This window comes from Mobula hypostoma, chromosome 1 (genome assembly GCF_963921235.1).
Source record: "Mobula hypostoma chromosome 1, sMobHyp1.1, whole genome shotgun sequence".
Lineage (NCBI taxonomy): Eukaryota > Metazoa > Chordata > Chondrichthyes > Myliobatiformes > Myliobatidae > Mobula > Mobula hypostoma.
Window position 1 is genome coordinate 16,299,404 of NC_086097.1, and position 14,678 is coordinate 16,314,081.

Genomic DNA, 14,678 nt, shown 5'->3' on the forward strand with positions numbered 1-14,678 from the left:
TCTGGTCACCTCACTACAGGAAGGATGTGGAAATCATAGAAAGGGTGCAGAGAAGATTTTCTGGATTGGGGAGCATGCCTTATGAGAATAGGTTGAGTGAACTCTGCATAGGTACGTTCCAATGAGACAGGGAAAGGATGGTAGGGTACAGGAACAGTGGTGTACAAAGGCTGTTGTAAATCTAGTCAAGAAGAAAAGCTTACGAAAGGTTCAAAAAACTGTTCTCCTTGGAGCAACAGAGGATGAGAGGTGATCTGATAGAGGTGTATAAGGTAGTGACTCCCCAGAGCTGAAATGGCAAACGTGAGAGGACACAGTTTTAAGGTGCTTGGAAGCAGGTACAGAAGAGATGCCAGGGGTAAGTTTGTTTGTTTTTTTAAACACAGAGAGTGGTGAGTGCATGGAATGGGCTGCCAGCGACAGTGGTGGAGGCGGATACAATAGGGTCTTTTAAGAGACTTCTGGATAGGTACATGGAGCTTAGAAAAATAGAGGGCTATGGGTAACCCTAGGTAATTTCTTAGGTAAGGACATGTTCGGCACAGCTTTATGGATGAAGGGCCAGTATTGTCCTGTAGGTTTTCTATGTTTCTAGTAATCTCTCAACTTATGGCAATCACAAGTACTCACTATCCCAAAACCTTAATCCATGAGTAGAAGACCAATGCATGTAAAAAAATATACAACTTTAAATCATGCATGATTCTCACAAAATGAAAGGAAGGTTATAAAATAAAAAGGGCAAATGAATTTCACCCATCTTCTGTTCAGAATGGCCTACACTCTCAGATGTTAGACCAGCCAAGAGGATTTGAATAGTCACATTTATTAATTTCAAATACCATTACATCACCAATTTTCCCTTTCAACATTTCAACTTACTGCCTTGTTTTTGGTTAAATGCTTCAAACTTTTTGTAATTTAAATAACTGCCCTGCAAAGTAAATATAAACATCCTGTATACCAATGAATGTCATGCCTGGGAAAGCATCTACTGGCAGAGATGTAAGCTGCTCAACAATAAACCATCGCGTAACTGCATCCAGTTGGACTACAGTGCTTAAGACCGCTTGGTAGCATACCCAGAATAAGGCTACTGAAGATTTCTCCCCTCTAACTTGTGGGTAACTGATGTATTTCTCTCGAGCACAGATTAGTTTCCCTCTTGCGAATGACTGCACTGCTGTGCAGTTAACTTCTAAAAAAAACAATGTACCTATATCCAACTATGCCCTGTGCTGATGGAAACAGGTGAGCTAGTGTCACATAAGAAATCACAGTGCACACCATGTATTGAACGTTTAAAAGTTGTACAGGTTGAGGAAAGGAATATTGTCACTGTTAGGAAGATACAGGAAAATGTATGTGAATCTGTAGGAGCAGCAACTCTGATTTTGTACTAGTGTATATCTCTATCTCAAAACACAAGATAAGGACAGGGCTCCTTTTTCCACTTAACACACAGGGTAGTACGATCATGTGAATCTCACTACCTAATATTAAAAATAAACCCAATTGAAAAATTGCACCATTACCTTCAAAGTGCAAATCTCCTCCCCACCACACCCAGCTTGTTTCTCAATACTAAATGCACACATTTCTGTGACTGTTCTGTAAAAACATTGTTGACTTTACTCTCATTTGGAACCATCTTCCCACTATTCTATTAGATTGTATTACTGTAATTCATTTCTACAGGAAGGACATTTCATGTCAGGAAGCAGCTGTCAATAAAAATCCTTCTCTCTACAGAAGGATCCACATTTATCCAAATAATACTCGACCTGATGATTAAGTTTACTGACCCTAATATTGTGCTAACTGTAATACCACCTGCTCACCACAACACAGTACGAGATTAAAATAAAAGTTGTGCGTATGTTTTAAATTTCAAATGGCTGCTTAATTCTCAGAGGATAAGGAAATTCAGTGCTCAGGAAACAGGATTTGATTTGAACAGAATATGCTGTTAGCAAAGTGGATTTGTATTAAGCTGGTCCCATAATGAAACATTTGGAAATATAGACTAACATCAGACTGAACAAACTTGGTAAGATAGTGGCATGCATGTAACTTGACATCAGCTAGACAATTTGGGCTGTGGAGGTGACGAGAGAGGGAACAAGAAATGAGCCCAGTAGAAAGACGTGTCAATGAAGAACAAACTAAAACCTGTAAACACATTTCCACATTGTAAATTCATACCCATCTAAAATTAATAGTAATCACCTTGCACTGTTAGTTGTACTCCTTCTGCATTTGTTGTCTATTTTAGGACGCCAAATTGGATTGTTTAGGCAAGAGTGGTTTTATTGAGATACAGCAGAGAAAAGGCCCTACCTGTCCTGAGTTGCACCACCAAGCAATCCTAGCCCAATCACGGGACAATTTACAATGACCAACTAACCTACCAACTCGCAAGTCTTTGGACTGTGGCAGGAAACCAGAACACCCGGAGGAAAGCCACATGGTAACGGGAAGAGTGTACGAACTCCTTACAGACAGTGGCAAGGATTGATTCTTTTCATCATCTGTCTTCAACAGCCAAGATTGGAAGCAGATACTTGAAGCCTGGTGTTATAGCCAATTTAAAAACAAATGGCTGCATGCCCCCTGTTCTCCAAGTGATAAATGTGAAACTTTTGCAATTCAAAGTTCTCAAAACAACTTTATAACAACAAATTTGCTGCTACCTAGCTGGATAGGAAATAACATTGCAACAGTACTCTTTCAGTCAGTGTGTTTTATATCAAGATAAAGATATTAATGCTGGAGGATGAAATACGTTCACAGATGTGAAACATTCCGGAATCAAATATACCATTTGTTAGATATCTGCCTTGGCAACATGTCTCACTATGAGTATCAGATCAGGTATTCGGTATTTCCAGCTCCCACACTAGTCAATTCTCATTTCTTTCGCTGTAATTGCCGGTTTCATAATACTAAATTGTGAATGACACTACTTAAAGCTGCTCCCTCAATGTAACATATCAGTAATGACTTGCAAAGTTAGTTTGCTCACAATATAAATTAGTTATAAAGTCTCTGACATGCTACACCCTTCCATTATAAACAATTCCTACAGAATTGCATAATCGCTTTGTCCATAAAACATTCATTTATATTTCTTTTAAAACATCAAAAAGGTAGAACAATTATTTAATATGAAAATGCATATGACATTTTGTGTATGTGTGTTTCTCTTTAGATAATTGTAATGGGGCTTAAATGTCAAGCAGCAGCACGCGAGGGTCTTCAACTGCAGATTTAATTTTTCGGAGGAAAAATACTGCTTCTCTTCCATCAATCAAGCGGTGGTCATAGGTTAGGGCCACATACATCATGGGGCGGATCACCACCTGTAATAAGAGGAAAACAAGCATGAGAAGTTGTATCTAAATCAATTAACAGCGTACTTAGCCAACACTCAATCTCCAGTGCAGGCCAGTTCTCCTACACATTTAGAACCAATGTAGAATCACACCACTTTCCACAAGAGTGTACCAGGACAAGGCATTTAGTTAAAAACCCACTGAAGCCTCTCAAGTCTAAAAGGAAATGAGATCAAAATAAAAGCAGGAGGGCACAGTAGCGCATCACTTTACAGTATCAGCAATCGCTGATCAGGGTTCAATTCCTGCCACTGTAAGGAGTTTGTATGTTCTCTTTGTGACTGTGTGGGTTTCCTCTGGGTGTTATGGTTTCGTCCCACATTACAATGATGTGCAGTTAATGTTAGGGTTAGTGACTTTGTGGGCATGCCGTGTTGCCACTGAAAGTGTGTTGACACTTCGAACTACTCCCAGCACAAGCTTTGGACTGTGTTGAAAACAATGCGAAAAACGATGCATTCCTCTATATGTTTCAATGTATGTGTGCCAAATGAAGCTAATCTTTATCTTTCTTACAAATATCCTAAAAAATACATTATACCTGTAATATCAAGTTGCAATTCATTTTGTAACACGAGCAGCAATACTTGAAATCCATCCAAAACCATTCGACTGATAAACTTTAATGATGTTATTACTTACCTGACCCTTGATTGCAACTGGCCTCTCAAAGATTCCATGCATACCCAGGATGGCAGACTGGGGTGGGTTGATAATTGGTGTGCCAAACATCGAGCCGAACACTCCACCATTACTGATTGTGAAAGTACCTCCATCCATGTCTTCTATAGCCAACTCATTCTTACGTGCCTAGACCAGTGCAAAATGTGCCTGTTAGGTTGTTCAATTGCGCCAAATTCTTTTCTCGTCTTATCTAATCTCACTTTGAATCACTCAAGGTTCTAACAGTGTAATAGAATTCATCCATGATTTTCTCCCCCTCCATACAAAAACTTAGTTCAACCATGAACTGTTTCAGCTGCTTCCATCTGGCAAACGGTACCACAGCATTAAAGCTAGGACCAACAGGCTACAGGACAGCTTCTTTCTACAAGCCATCAGATTTATAAATTCACATGTCTGTACATTGCGATGAATCATAGCGAAAGGATTTTTACTCCCTCACGTTGTGGGATGAATGCAAAATTTAAGGAAATTCAAATTCCTATCTGATGTTTTAAAACTTATTTCAATTCTGTAAAAAGTACGTTACTCCTTAGTAAGGATCTCGTTAGAAGATGATTACTTCTAGCTGAAACATTTCATTGTCCTTCCAAAAGGGCTTTGATTTGTTATTTCCAATTCCCACTTATTCAAAAGACCAAAGTATCATGGCTTACACTGAAGCAATTCAGACACAAAAATCAAACTTTTAAAGCATCTAATATTTTCTGGAAACTTAGTCAGGGAACAAGAGTTAATTTTCACACCTGGGAAGCAGAAGTTAAATAACAAAATCAAAATATTATGAATTTTACATTTCTCAGATATAAAAGAAAAAAGCAAAATGAAGAGTTGATTGGAAATATAGATGGGAATTTGGGGAGAGTAGGCTTCAGGGAAATTAGTGGGGGGAAAGGGGCTTTTTCTGTGTGTCAGAATAGACTCAGTTGGTTAAATGGCCTACTGTGTTGTAAGGAAATATGCAATTCGGAAGTATGTTCTCTGGTTCCTGATACTTCCAGTGAGAACAAATGTTTACACCCCTTTGTCAGGACAGCTCTGAATCCTCTCCAGACAAAGAACAACCACCTTAGCGTCTTCAGTCTTATGCAAGTTCCTTATTCGCTACTTCTTGCCTGCACCCTTGTCAAGATTTTGATGTGTATGCATGGTTCCCAGAAATGAGCTCAGTGGTTGAATTTGTGTTTCATGAAGGTGTCGTATGATGATTTGGAGATGGTGTAAATGGGATAAATGGGGTCAGTGCCTGATAGTACTTCAACACAAACAAGCAATAATGTTTTGACAATCACCTTGTCTCCTAGCTCATTGATTGCTTTCTCAATATCAGCATAGTTCATTGTTTCAACATTTCGGATTACAGGAACCACCAGACCCTATGGAATGGAAGAAAAAATAAGATTACACACTGTTCTTACATAATGCCTATAATTTAAGTAAATTTCTCAAGCCCTTTCTTTACAGGAAATATAAGAAAATGAACCGATCACATTTATCAGGGAAAATGTATTTTGGCCTGAGCAAACCAAAAGCCCATTTCTATAAATATAGTAATGATTAAATTGAAACTCAAATCTACAAATAGATTTAAGATATTTTAATAAAAGCAGGGCTAGGTTTATCAGATTTCAAGAGGAACATAGGGACACTGAAATCAGAAACAGTAGAAGCAGTAACACAAAATGCTGGAGGAACTCAGGTCAGGCAGCATCCATGGAAATGAATAAACAGTCAATGTTTCGGGCTAAGACCCTTCATCAGGATAAACAGGTAGAATCAGTAAGATCAGGACTGATCTGAATTTGCTTCAACTCCATTGTACTGCCTTGCAAAAGAGGGGAAGACGCACAAAACGCCGGAGGAACTCAGCAGGTCGGGCAGCATCCGTGGAAATGAACAGTCAACGTTTCGGGCTGAGACCCTTGGTCAGGACTGTAGAGGGAGGGGGCAGGGACCCTATAAAGAAGGTGGGAGGAGGGTGGGAAGGAGAAGGCAGGTAGGTGCCAGGTGAAAAACCAGTAAGGGGCAAGATGAAGGGGTGGGGGAGGGGAAGCAGGGAGGGGATAGGCAAGAGGGGACTTGATGCTTCAAAAAAGATCACCCCACATTTTTCACAACTCCAATGAGAAAAGCCGAACCTGCTAAATCTTTCCTCATCATTTATTCTAGAAAGCAATCTTCTCTATCGAGCCTCTAATGCAAGCATACCTTCCTTAAATAAGGAGACCAAAACTTCAAAGGTGGTGTGGTGTCTTGTCAATGCCATGAACAGTTGAGGCAAAACATCCAGACATTTATTGCAAGGAATATGAAGTTGAAGGTTGACCTTCCTAAATACTTGCTACAACCCTTGTAGTTTCAATGAACAAGATCTCTGTTTCAGGTAGTGGTCGGGTCAGAGACTACAGTACATAAGCGCAACTGTCAACCCACCACATCCAAGCCTATCATCAAGTACAAATTATATTAACCTTGTTCTGTGGCCTCCTATGCACCATGATTGAAGTACACATCTCAAAGCTTCTTGTAAGTATCTGCCATCACCAAAACCCTCAGGCAATGTTCAAGATTCCAACCACCATCCATATATTTAAGAATTCTATTAAGAATATATTTAGTTATTTTATATATTTAAGCAATCTTCCACTTTTCTATTCTGTGCATCTCCCAATATTCTATTCTATGTACCAAAATTTTCTCTAGGCACTTAACTTATAATAACCTACTGACAATTTGCTTTCCCACCCCTACTTGCAGTCGCCAAATATATTAGCAATAAAATCAGTTCCCTTAGTCAGGGCCAAGTACTGATCCCTACGACATCACAGAATACCAACATGAAAGTTACGTGCTTATCCTACTTCTGCTTTCCATTAATCAATTCTCCATGTATGCTATCACTTCAAATCCAGCAAGCTCTTACCTTGGGCAATCACCTTTTAAAAAAGGACACCTTCCTGAATTTGTTCCGGCAATTAAAACACAGTATATCCAAATATGTACTATTATCCACCCTGTTTGTTGCATTCTCAAAAAAAAACTATTAAGATTGTTAATGCAATCTCATGTTTATAAAGCTCAGCTTGATTTTACCATAATTTTGAAATATCCTGCCACAAAATCCTTAATAATGCATTCCAGAATGGAAAATAATTAATCTATAGGTTCCTGCTTTTTGTATTCCCTCCTTTCTTCAATAGCAACATAACACTTCTGGCTTTCCTCAGGAACCCTCTAGGACAGTGAATCTTTTAACAATTACAAACAAAGCATTTGCTATTTCTGCAGCCACTTCGAAGACCAAAGAAAGCAGCTCATAAGATCTAGGGCACTAGCCAGCATTTGGAGACAATTTTTTTTTTAAGTGACCTTGCCTCATCATGTCCATGATGACATTTTACTCACATTTGATCCATATCTTTCTATTTCTTACCTATGTGGATACTAGTCTAAATGCTTCTTAAAACATAGCAATTATGTCTGACTCCACCACCTCCTCCTAGAGCTCCTTAAATCCCCTTTTAAAACTCCTTCCTTTCACCTTAAGCATGAGCTTTCTTCTTTTGTGATACCTCTATGATGGGAAACAGATATAGATTTATCAACTCTATCCATGCTAATATTACCCTTATTAAGTTACTGCTCAGCCTCGTTAGCTTCAGGGAAAACAAAATCAACCCATCTATACTCTTCCCAAATATCCTGGGGAAGTTATTTGCATTATTTTGCCAAATATATTGTTCCACTTGCCCTTGGTTTTTCAGCACTTTTAGGATGTACTTAATGTATTCTACTATGAAGACACTTGTAAGATTTTGACAATGTTCTATTCTTACCATCTAAGGGACCAAAATTTTTAAGCTATCTTTTGTATGTCAAAGCTCTAACTATCAGCTTCAACATTAACGGCCAGTTTATTCGCAGTCTATTTTCACCCGTAACCTTATGCTGGTTTCCAAAACTTTTTCAAATGTTATCTTATCATTAATTTTCATAATATTTTGTTTAACTTTGAAATCCTCCTCAACTTCTTTAAATAGCAAAGATAGTTTGTCCTTCTCACCAAGTTTATTCCACAATCGAATGCATTTTGGCTGAGAATTGTGACCCTTAAGTCTTGTAGCTTATCCACCATTTCACTTTTTAAATAATTTTTCCAGTCCTGTTCTACCTTCATAACTTTGTAACTATTTTTATTCACATTCGAGACATGTGCTTCAAAGCCAGGTTTCTCATTCTCAAACTAAGTCATACAAAATAGAAGCAGTCTATTTGGGCACTGATCCACAATCTTCTAGCACTTATCCCCACAGTCGTCTGTACTTGGGCAATTTAAAGTGCCTTGTCTACACACATCAGTGTTGTTAGTGACTGCTTCCAGCACTCTCACAGGCAATATATTTCAGCTATGCATGCTTCAGATCCTCTCTAAATCTCTCACCCCTTAACCTAAATCTATGATATGGGGAAATGTTTCCTACAATCTACTCCAAGTATGGCCCCCATAACTTTGTATATGCCAATCACATCCCCTTTTAATTTCCTCCACTCCACGGATTACAGACAAAACCTCCCCAGTCTCTCATCATTCCAGGCATCATCCTGGTAAATCTCCTCTGGAATCATATGAGAGAACTGAACTGCAGAAAAAAAGGCCCTTACTATGACAACCATCATGCCAATCTATGCTCTTTGCATTTACCGGTAATGAGACTATAAATCTCTAATCCTTTCCTATCTAAATACTTGCCCAGATTCCTTTTTAACTTTGTATTTGCCCCCACTCCTCTTCTAGCAGTTCATTCCAGTGAACCAACACCCTTTGTGTGAATCTCCTATAATTTTTCTCCCCATTCACTATTAACATGTGTTCTCTTGCTCTACATTCCCCTGCCCTGGGAAAAAACACTATTAAACCTATCAATCTCCTTCAAATTTACAAACAAAATAAGATCACCACTGAAACTGCTATGTTCCCTTGACAATAAAGCAAACCAAGTTTATAGCCCTCCATTCCAGTAATGTTGTGGTGAAATTCTATTGTACTCTCTCTATCACTATTACATCCAACAATATTCCAAATGCAGCCAAAATGTTTTCCGTTGCTTTGCTTTTATGCTCAGTGACTCAACCTATGAAGGCAAGCATGCCAACTGCCTTCTTCACTACTCCAGCCACCTGTGTCTCCACTTCCAGTGAGACATCCCTCTGTACATCAATGCTCCCAAGGTCCCTGACACATCACTACATGTTTCATTAGAATTTGACTTCCCACGATAAGGTTAGGAGCACTGCATGTAGTACTCCAGCTTACATCTGATCTAAGTTTTCTAAAGCCAGAGCAATCTCCTTAATCTTATATTCAATATCCAAGCAAATGAAGTTTAAGAATACCACATGCTTTCCTAACCCAGCTGCAGTAGGTTGTAGACTCAGCCAGCTCCATCACTGGCACAACCCTCCCCACCATCCACGACATCTTCAGGTGGCGGTGCTTTAAGACTCTATCCATTAAGGACCCTTACCATCCAGGACATACCTCACTAGTTTTTGTTTGCACTATTTGTTTATGTTATCATTCACAGTTTTTTCTTTGCACTGTACACAAACCAACAAACTTCATGTCGTACAAGTGATTCCGATCTCCAAATTTACTGATCATGCAAACGACTGACATACACTATTAACAGCAAGGGTCCAAGCATTAAATCCTGTAGAATATCACTAATGATTAAGAAAACCATCAAGCATTTATATTTACTAATCATTGGATAAATTGCAGAAAAGATTTTACCCAATGTTTTGGATTCCAAAATACCCAAGGTTAGAATAATTACGAAGTGCAGTGGATTCCAATTAATTGGTCCATCGGTTAATCTAGGCATTCACTTATTTGAGACGACTCTTAAAGAACAAATCCTAATCGAGAAGATAGTAGGAATTTCCTTCATTTATTTAGGACACTATGCTGCTTAATTAGGACAGGAGACTTGAACAGTTTCTTATTAGTGCCAGTCACGTGACCTTGTGTGGCCACTAGACACTACACCGTGCTTAGAGTCAGCAATTTTTAAGTAGCCAGGGTTACATGTGTTTGTGTTCAAAAAGCAGTGATTTTTGTAATGATACTTGGCGAGCAATAAGTAGTAAGGCAATTTAGAATTGTTTTGGTCACTATGGTTTCAAGCATTCAGGCTTGGAGATGCGAAAAATAGTCAGGAATGAAAATAAAATGATTTCACTACTTCAACAAATTACCAACTATGAAAATGTATGCTGTATATGCCTTGTGCTGTGTACGACTGTTGATACTGTATTTTGCACCTTGGACCTGGAAGAATGTCGTTTGGCCTGGCTACATTCATGGAATTCTTGTATGATTGAATAATAATTAATCTTGAACTTGAAATTTAAAGGTATCAACAAATATCTTGAATTTTACAATGAAATTGAGATTTGGAGGATGTAATCATCAAAAACATTGTATGAAGACATTCCATTATCTGCACCAGGTGTCTGCGCTAATTTCATTCACTTACAGTCAGTCTAAGCATAGAACATAGAACAGTACAGCACAGTACAGGCCCTTCGGCCCACAATGCTGTGCCGACCCTTAAACCCTGCCTCCCATATAACCCCCCACCTTAAATTCCTCCATATACCTGTCTAGTAGTCACTTAAACTTCACTAGTGTATCTGCCTCCACCACTGACTCGGGCAGTGCATTCCACGCACCAACCACTCTGAGTAAAAAACCTTCCTCTAATATCCCCCTTGAACTTCCCACCCCTTACTTTAAAGCCATGTCCTCTTGTATTGAGCAGTGGTGCCCTGGGGAAGAGGCGCTGGCTGTCCACTCTACCTATTCCTCTTAATATCTTGTATACCTCTATCATGTCTCCTCTCATCCTCCTCCTCTCCAACTCAGAGGTCAGAGTCCAGTAGTAGAAGTAGTCGTCAAAAATTGGGGTCTGCCTCGGTAGCAATGGATAACCATGACTTCTCCTGTGCCTCATCATGCCCTTCGCTCTCCACAAGGCGTTGCAGAACCGCCTTGTTGGCTATTGGATCTCACTGTTGATCTCGTCTATCCAGTCCGTCGGAGCTGACTTCAAACGCTAGGACAAGCATGTTCCTATTTTGCCGGGGTACAAGGCCAGCCGGCTACCCACACCTGGCTTAGCCTGCCTGTCGAAACAGTGTGCCAGGGTGTGGCTGCTATCACGTGCAAATAGCTACCTGAAGCCACAGGTGACAGCTAAGCGTCCAGCGGAGAACAAAGGTGAGTGAGCTGCCGCAGAATGGACACGAGTCCCTTCACCAGAGGTTTTATAGTACTGTAGTAGCATTGCTAGTGTTCTAATTTGTTGTGTATTTCATGTAAGTACATAATTTATTAAACAGTAGTTAGTTCTTTTTCTACCTTGTTAATTATTTCCATTAAACTTCAGCTATCCGGGTCAGCCACTTAATTGAGCCAAAATATACTGGTCCCAACATTTCCCAATTAACCAGAATCCACTGTACTTCACTGTGCACAAATATTTATCTTGAAATGAAATTCAGTGATGACATTTATGAAAATTTGATCTTGATCCCAGAATCTCTATCCCACATTGATCAGAATGCAGATGATAACCTGGTTTGTACTGGTACTGTAATAGGTACTGGTTTGTAAAGCCTTCAAGGTTAAAAGTAAACTCAAGTCATGCAATATATTAAATTGGTTTATTATTGTCACATGTACTGAGGTATAGTGAAAAATTTTGTTTTCATGTCATCCACATAGATCATTTTATTACAACAGTGTATTAAAATAGTACAAGGGAAAACAACAGAATGCAGAAATTCAATGATGCTCATTCTGCCCAAAAAATAAGAACTACCCAAAACATTTCAGCATAAAATTTGCGAATGAGCAGAAGGCAACAGCTATTCTATCCTTCTCTTGCGAATACCAGCGGCCAATTCATAGCCAATAAATGCTTACCTTTGGCGTTGCTACGGCTACACTGATGTCGATATAATCCCTGTAGATGATTTCTTTGGTTGTATCATCAATAACTAGAAAGAAAAAAATAAAACCACTGACATGAACTGAAGTAATTGTTGAATTTAGAAGTAACTAGACAACTGGGTGACCTGTTGGGGCACCCTTTGACAGAAAGGTAGTGCAGTCTGATGTGACGTGCTTTGGAAATTAAAGAAGAAAAACTCAGTTTATTAAAGAAGAAAGACGCGTAGCAAGACAAAAATAGCTCCTCCTCACTTAACGAAGGACACTTTTGATGACAACATTTCTGGTTGATCTGCCACTCTTCAAGAATACTCTAACGTTTTCATTTCTTTTTCCCCGGCTTAAAGTCACATACAGCTGACCATGCTGGAATACTGGTTTCTGCAAATAAATCAACACATTCCCTATGGTTTGGCCTTGCGCCTTATGTATAGTCATATGTATAGCCTTATGTATAGTATAGCATGACTGTATCGGGAACCGGCTCTGCTGAAGAGGGACATTTTCCCCTTCTGATAAATTGAGAGTAATTCTCGGGATCATGACAATGTCGTTTTTGAACAAACCGATGTTTATTGATGAGATTGTTGTGCAGTTCTTCCACCATCATTCGCGTTCCATTGCAAAGCCTTGGTGGATCCAAGTTCCTCATTGAAATGATGGGAGATTCCCTCTTCAATTCCAGTTTACGTGGTGGCAACTCAGGAAGTTTGACCGAATCAAGGAATTCTGTCGGAAAATGAATGGTGCTAGCTCCTTCGCTTACAGCAGTGAAGGAACAGTATTCTTTCATGATTCCAGGGAAGCGTCTAATGCATGCGAAGTTTATTTTCCGCAGCATTTCATTGAGAGGAACCAAGATAGAATTCCTCGAGAACACTTCTGCAGAATTGTCGAATATCGGGTAGACGAAATCAATGCACTCTTCCATAGTTTTTGCTGGCAGAATCATATCTTCAGGTATTTCCATTTCATCGTTTTCATTTTTCTCAATCTTGTCTTCTCCAACATCCAATAATAACTCAGAATATCATCCTTCTCCCTCACTCAATCGCATGTTTCTCTTCAACTGAAACTTGATGAAGCTTCTCCACAAGTAGGATTTTTTATGCATGAATTCTCCATATCGAGACTTCTGGTAGAGCTCATGGAGTGAAGTCGTGTTCTTGACTTGCTCCATTACCTCTGAGTTTTTTTTCCTATGATCAGCTACATGTAAGCTAACCATTAAGGCACCAACTTTTATAATACTTTGAAACAAATTGTGTTTTTTGATATTCCGATGTTTTTAAGGTCTGCTATGTCTAAGAACAGGAAAGACGGCAAACCTCTGGTTAGACCAAAAGGTACCGATCTTCCTCCGACTGAACCACCGTTAACTTTGAAAGCTATATCGGATCTAATTCAAACGGAAATTTCAACGTCTATAACGGAGCTGATTCGTGCGGAAATTTCAACTAATCTCCAGAAAATTGCCGATGCAATTGATAAAATGCAAACATCTATCACGGAACATCAGTCTGCTATATTTAATCTTCAAAAATCCACGCAACAAAATGAACTTAAGATGGGGAAAATTGAAGAAACAATTAGTGTAATGAAGAAAAAACTTGACTTTCTGACTTTTAAAAACTCTGACTTAGAATCCAGAATGCGACGGCAGAATATTCGAATTATTGGTATTCGTGAAGCCGCTGAATCTGACAACCCTATAAAGTTTTTTTCTCAACTTTTAAAAGATGCATTTCCTACCGTATTTCCTGACCAACCACCATTATTGGATCGGGCTCACAGAGTTCCATCATATTCGTCTAAGTCAGATAAACCTTGGCATGTCATTTTACAATTTAATTACTTTCAAGACAAGGAGAAATTGTTTCGATTCGCTCGACCTAAAGGTTACATTGATTTTTTGGATCTTCATTTTCGGTTTGTGGAAGACTTAAGTAAACAGATTCGGGATCAACGTGTTCGTTACAGATCTGTGATGTCGGAACTCTACAAGATGGATTTAAAACCAGTGCTGCTTTACCCTGCGCGTTTAAAGATTGGCACACCTGATGGGGCTCCCCATTTTTTTGATTCTCCATCGGATGCCCAGACTTACCTAGATCAATTTTCACCTTCAACATCTTAATCGCAATTTTTAATTATCTCCATTTGATCGGAGGCTGTTAATCTGTTGAGTTTAATTTTTTTTTTCTCGCTTTATACGATGGCAGAAAAGTTTATTTTCGGTTTAATTAACAGGATTGTCAAACTTTTTTTTCAACTGCGTCATTCCTTCTTTTTCCCTGGGGATTCTGGGTGGTTATTCCCTCAGCATCATTTTACGTATTTCCTTTGAGGCCTTAAACTTTGTAGTTTTCAAATGTACTTTTTGTAGTTTTTCTTAACTAGTCTATGTTAATCATCTCATTTCTTTTTTCTGTTTAATCATAGAGTCTGTTGTTCATTACGGTTTTCTTTATATTTACTGGCTTTTTCTTTGTATTATATCGTGTTTGTCTTAATCGGTCTTTTTTTTTATTCCTCTACTGTTTTATAACTAGCGGATCTTTTTATACTTACACTTTTTTAGT

At 38.8% G+C, this 14,678-nt stretch overlaps 1 protein-coding gene across 2 annotated transcripts in view; it reads right to left on the reverse strand.

Annotated features, from left to right (window-relative positions):
* Positions 1-794: 794 nt before the first annotated feature.
* dlst (dihydrolipoamide S-succinyltransferase) overlaps positions 795-14,678 on the reverse strand; it is a 64,434-nt gene continuing 50,550 nt past the window's right edge. For both annotated transcript variants that reach the window (XM_063043922.1, XM_063043913.1), the window contains 4 exons: positions 12,070-12,143; positions 5,372-5,455; positions 4,038-4,205; positions 795-3,362 (listed from right to left, as the gene is read on the reverse strand). In XM_063043922.1, the coding sequence (XP_062899992.1) occupies positions 3,228-3,362; positions 4,038-4,205; positions 5,372-5,455; positions 12,070-12,143 (461 nt within the window). In that variant the 3' untranslated portion in view covers positions 795-3,227. The remainder of the gene's footprint in view (positions 3,363-4,037; positions 4,206-5,371; positions 5,456-12,069; positions 12,144-14,678) is intronic.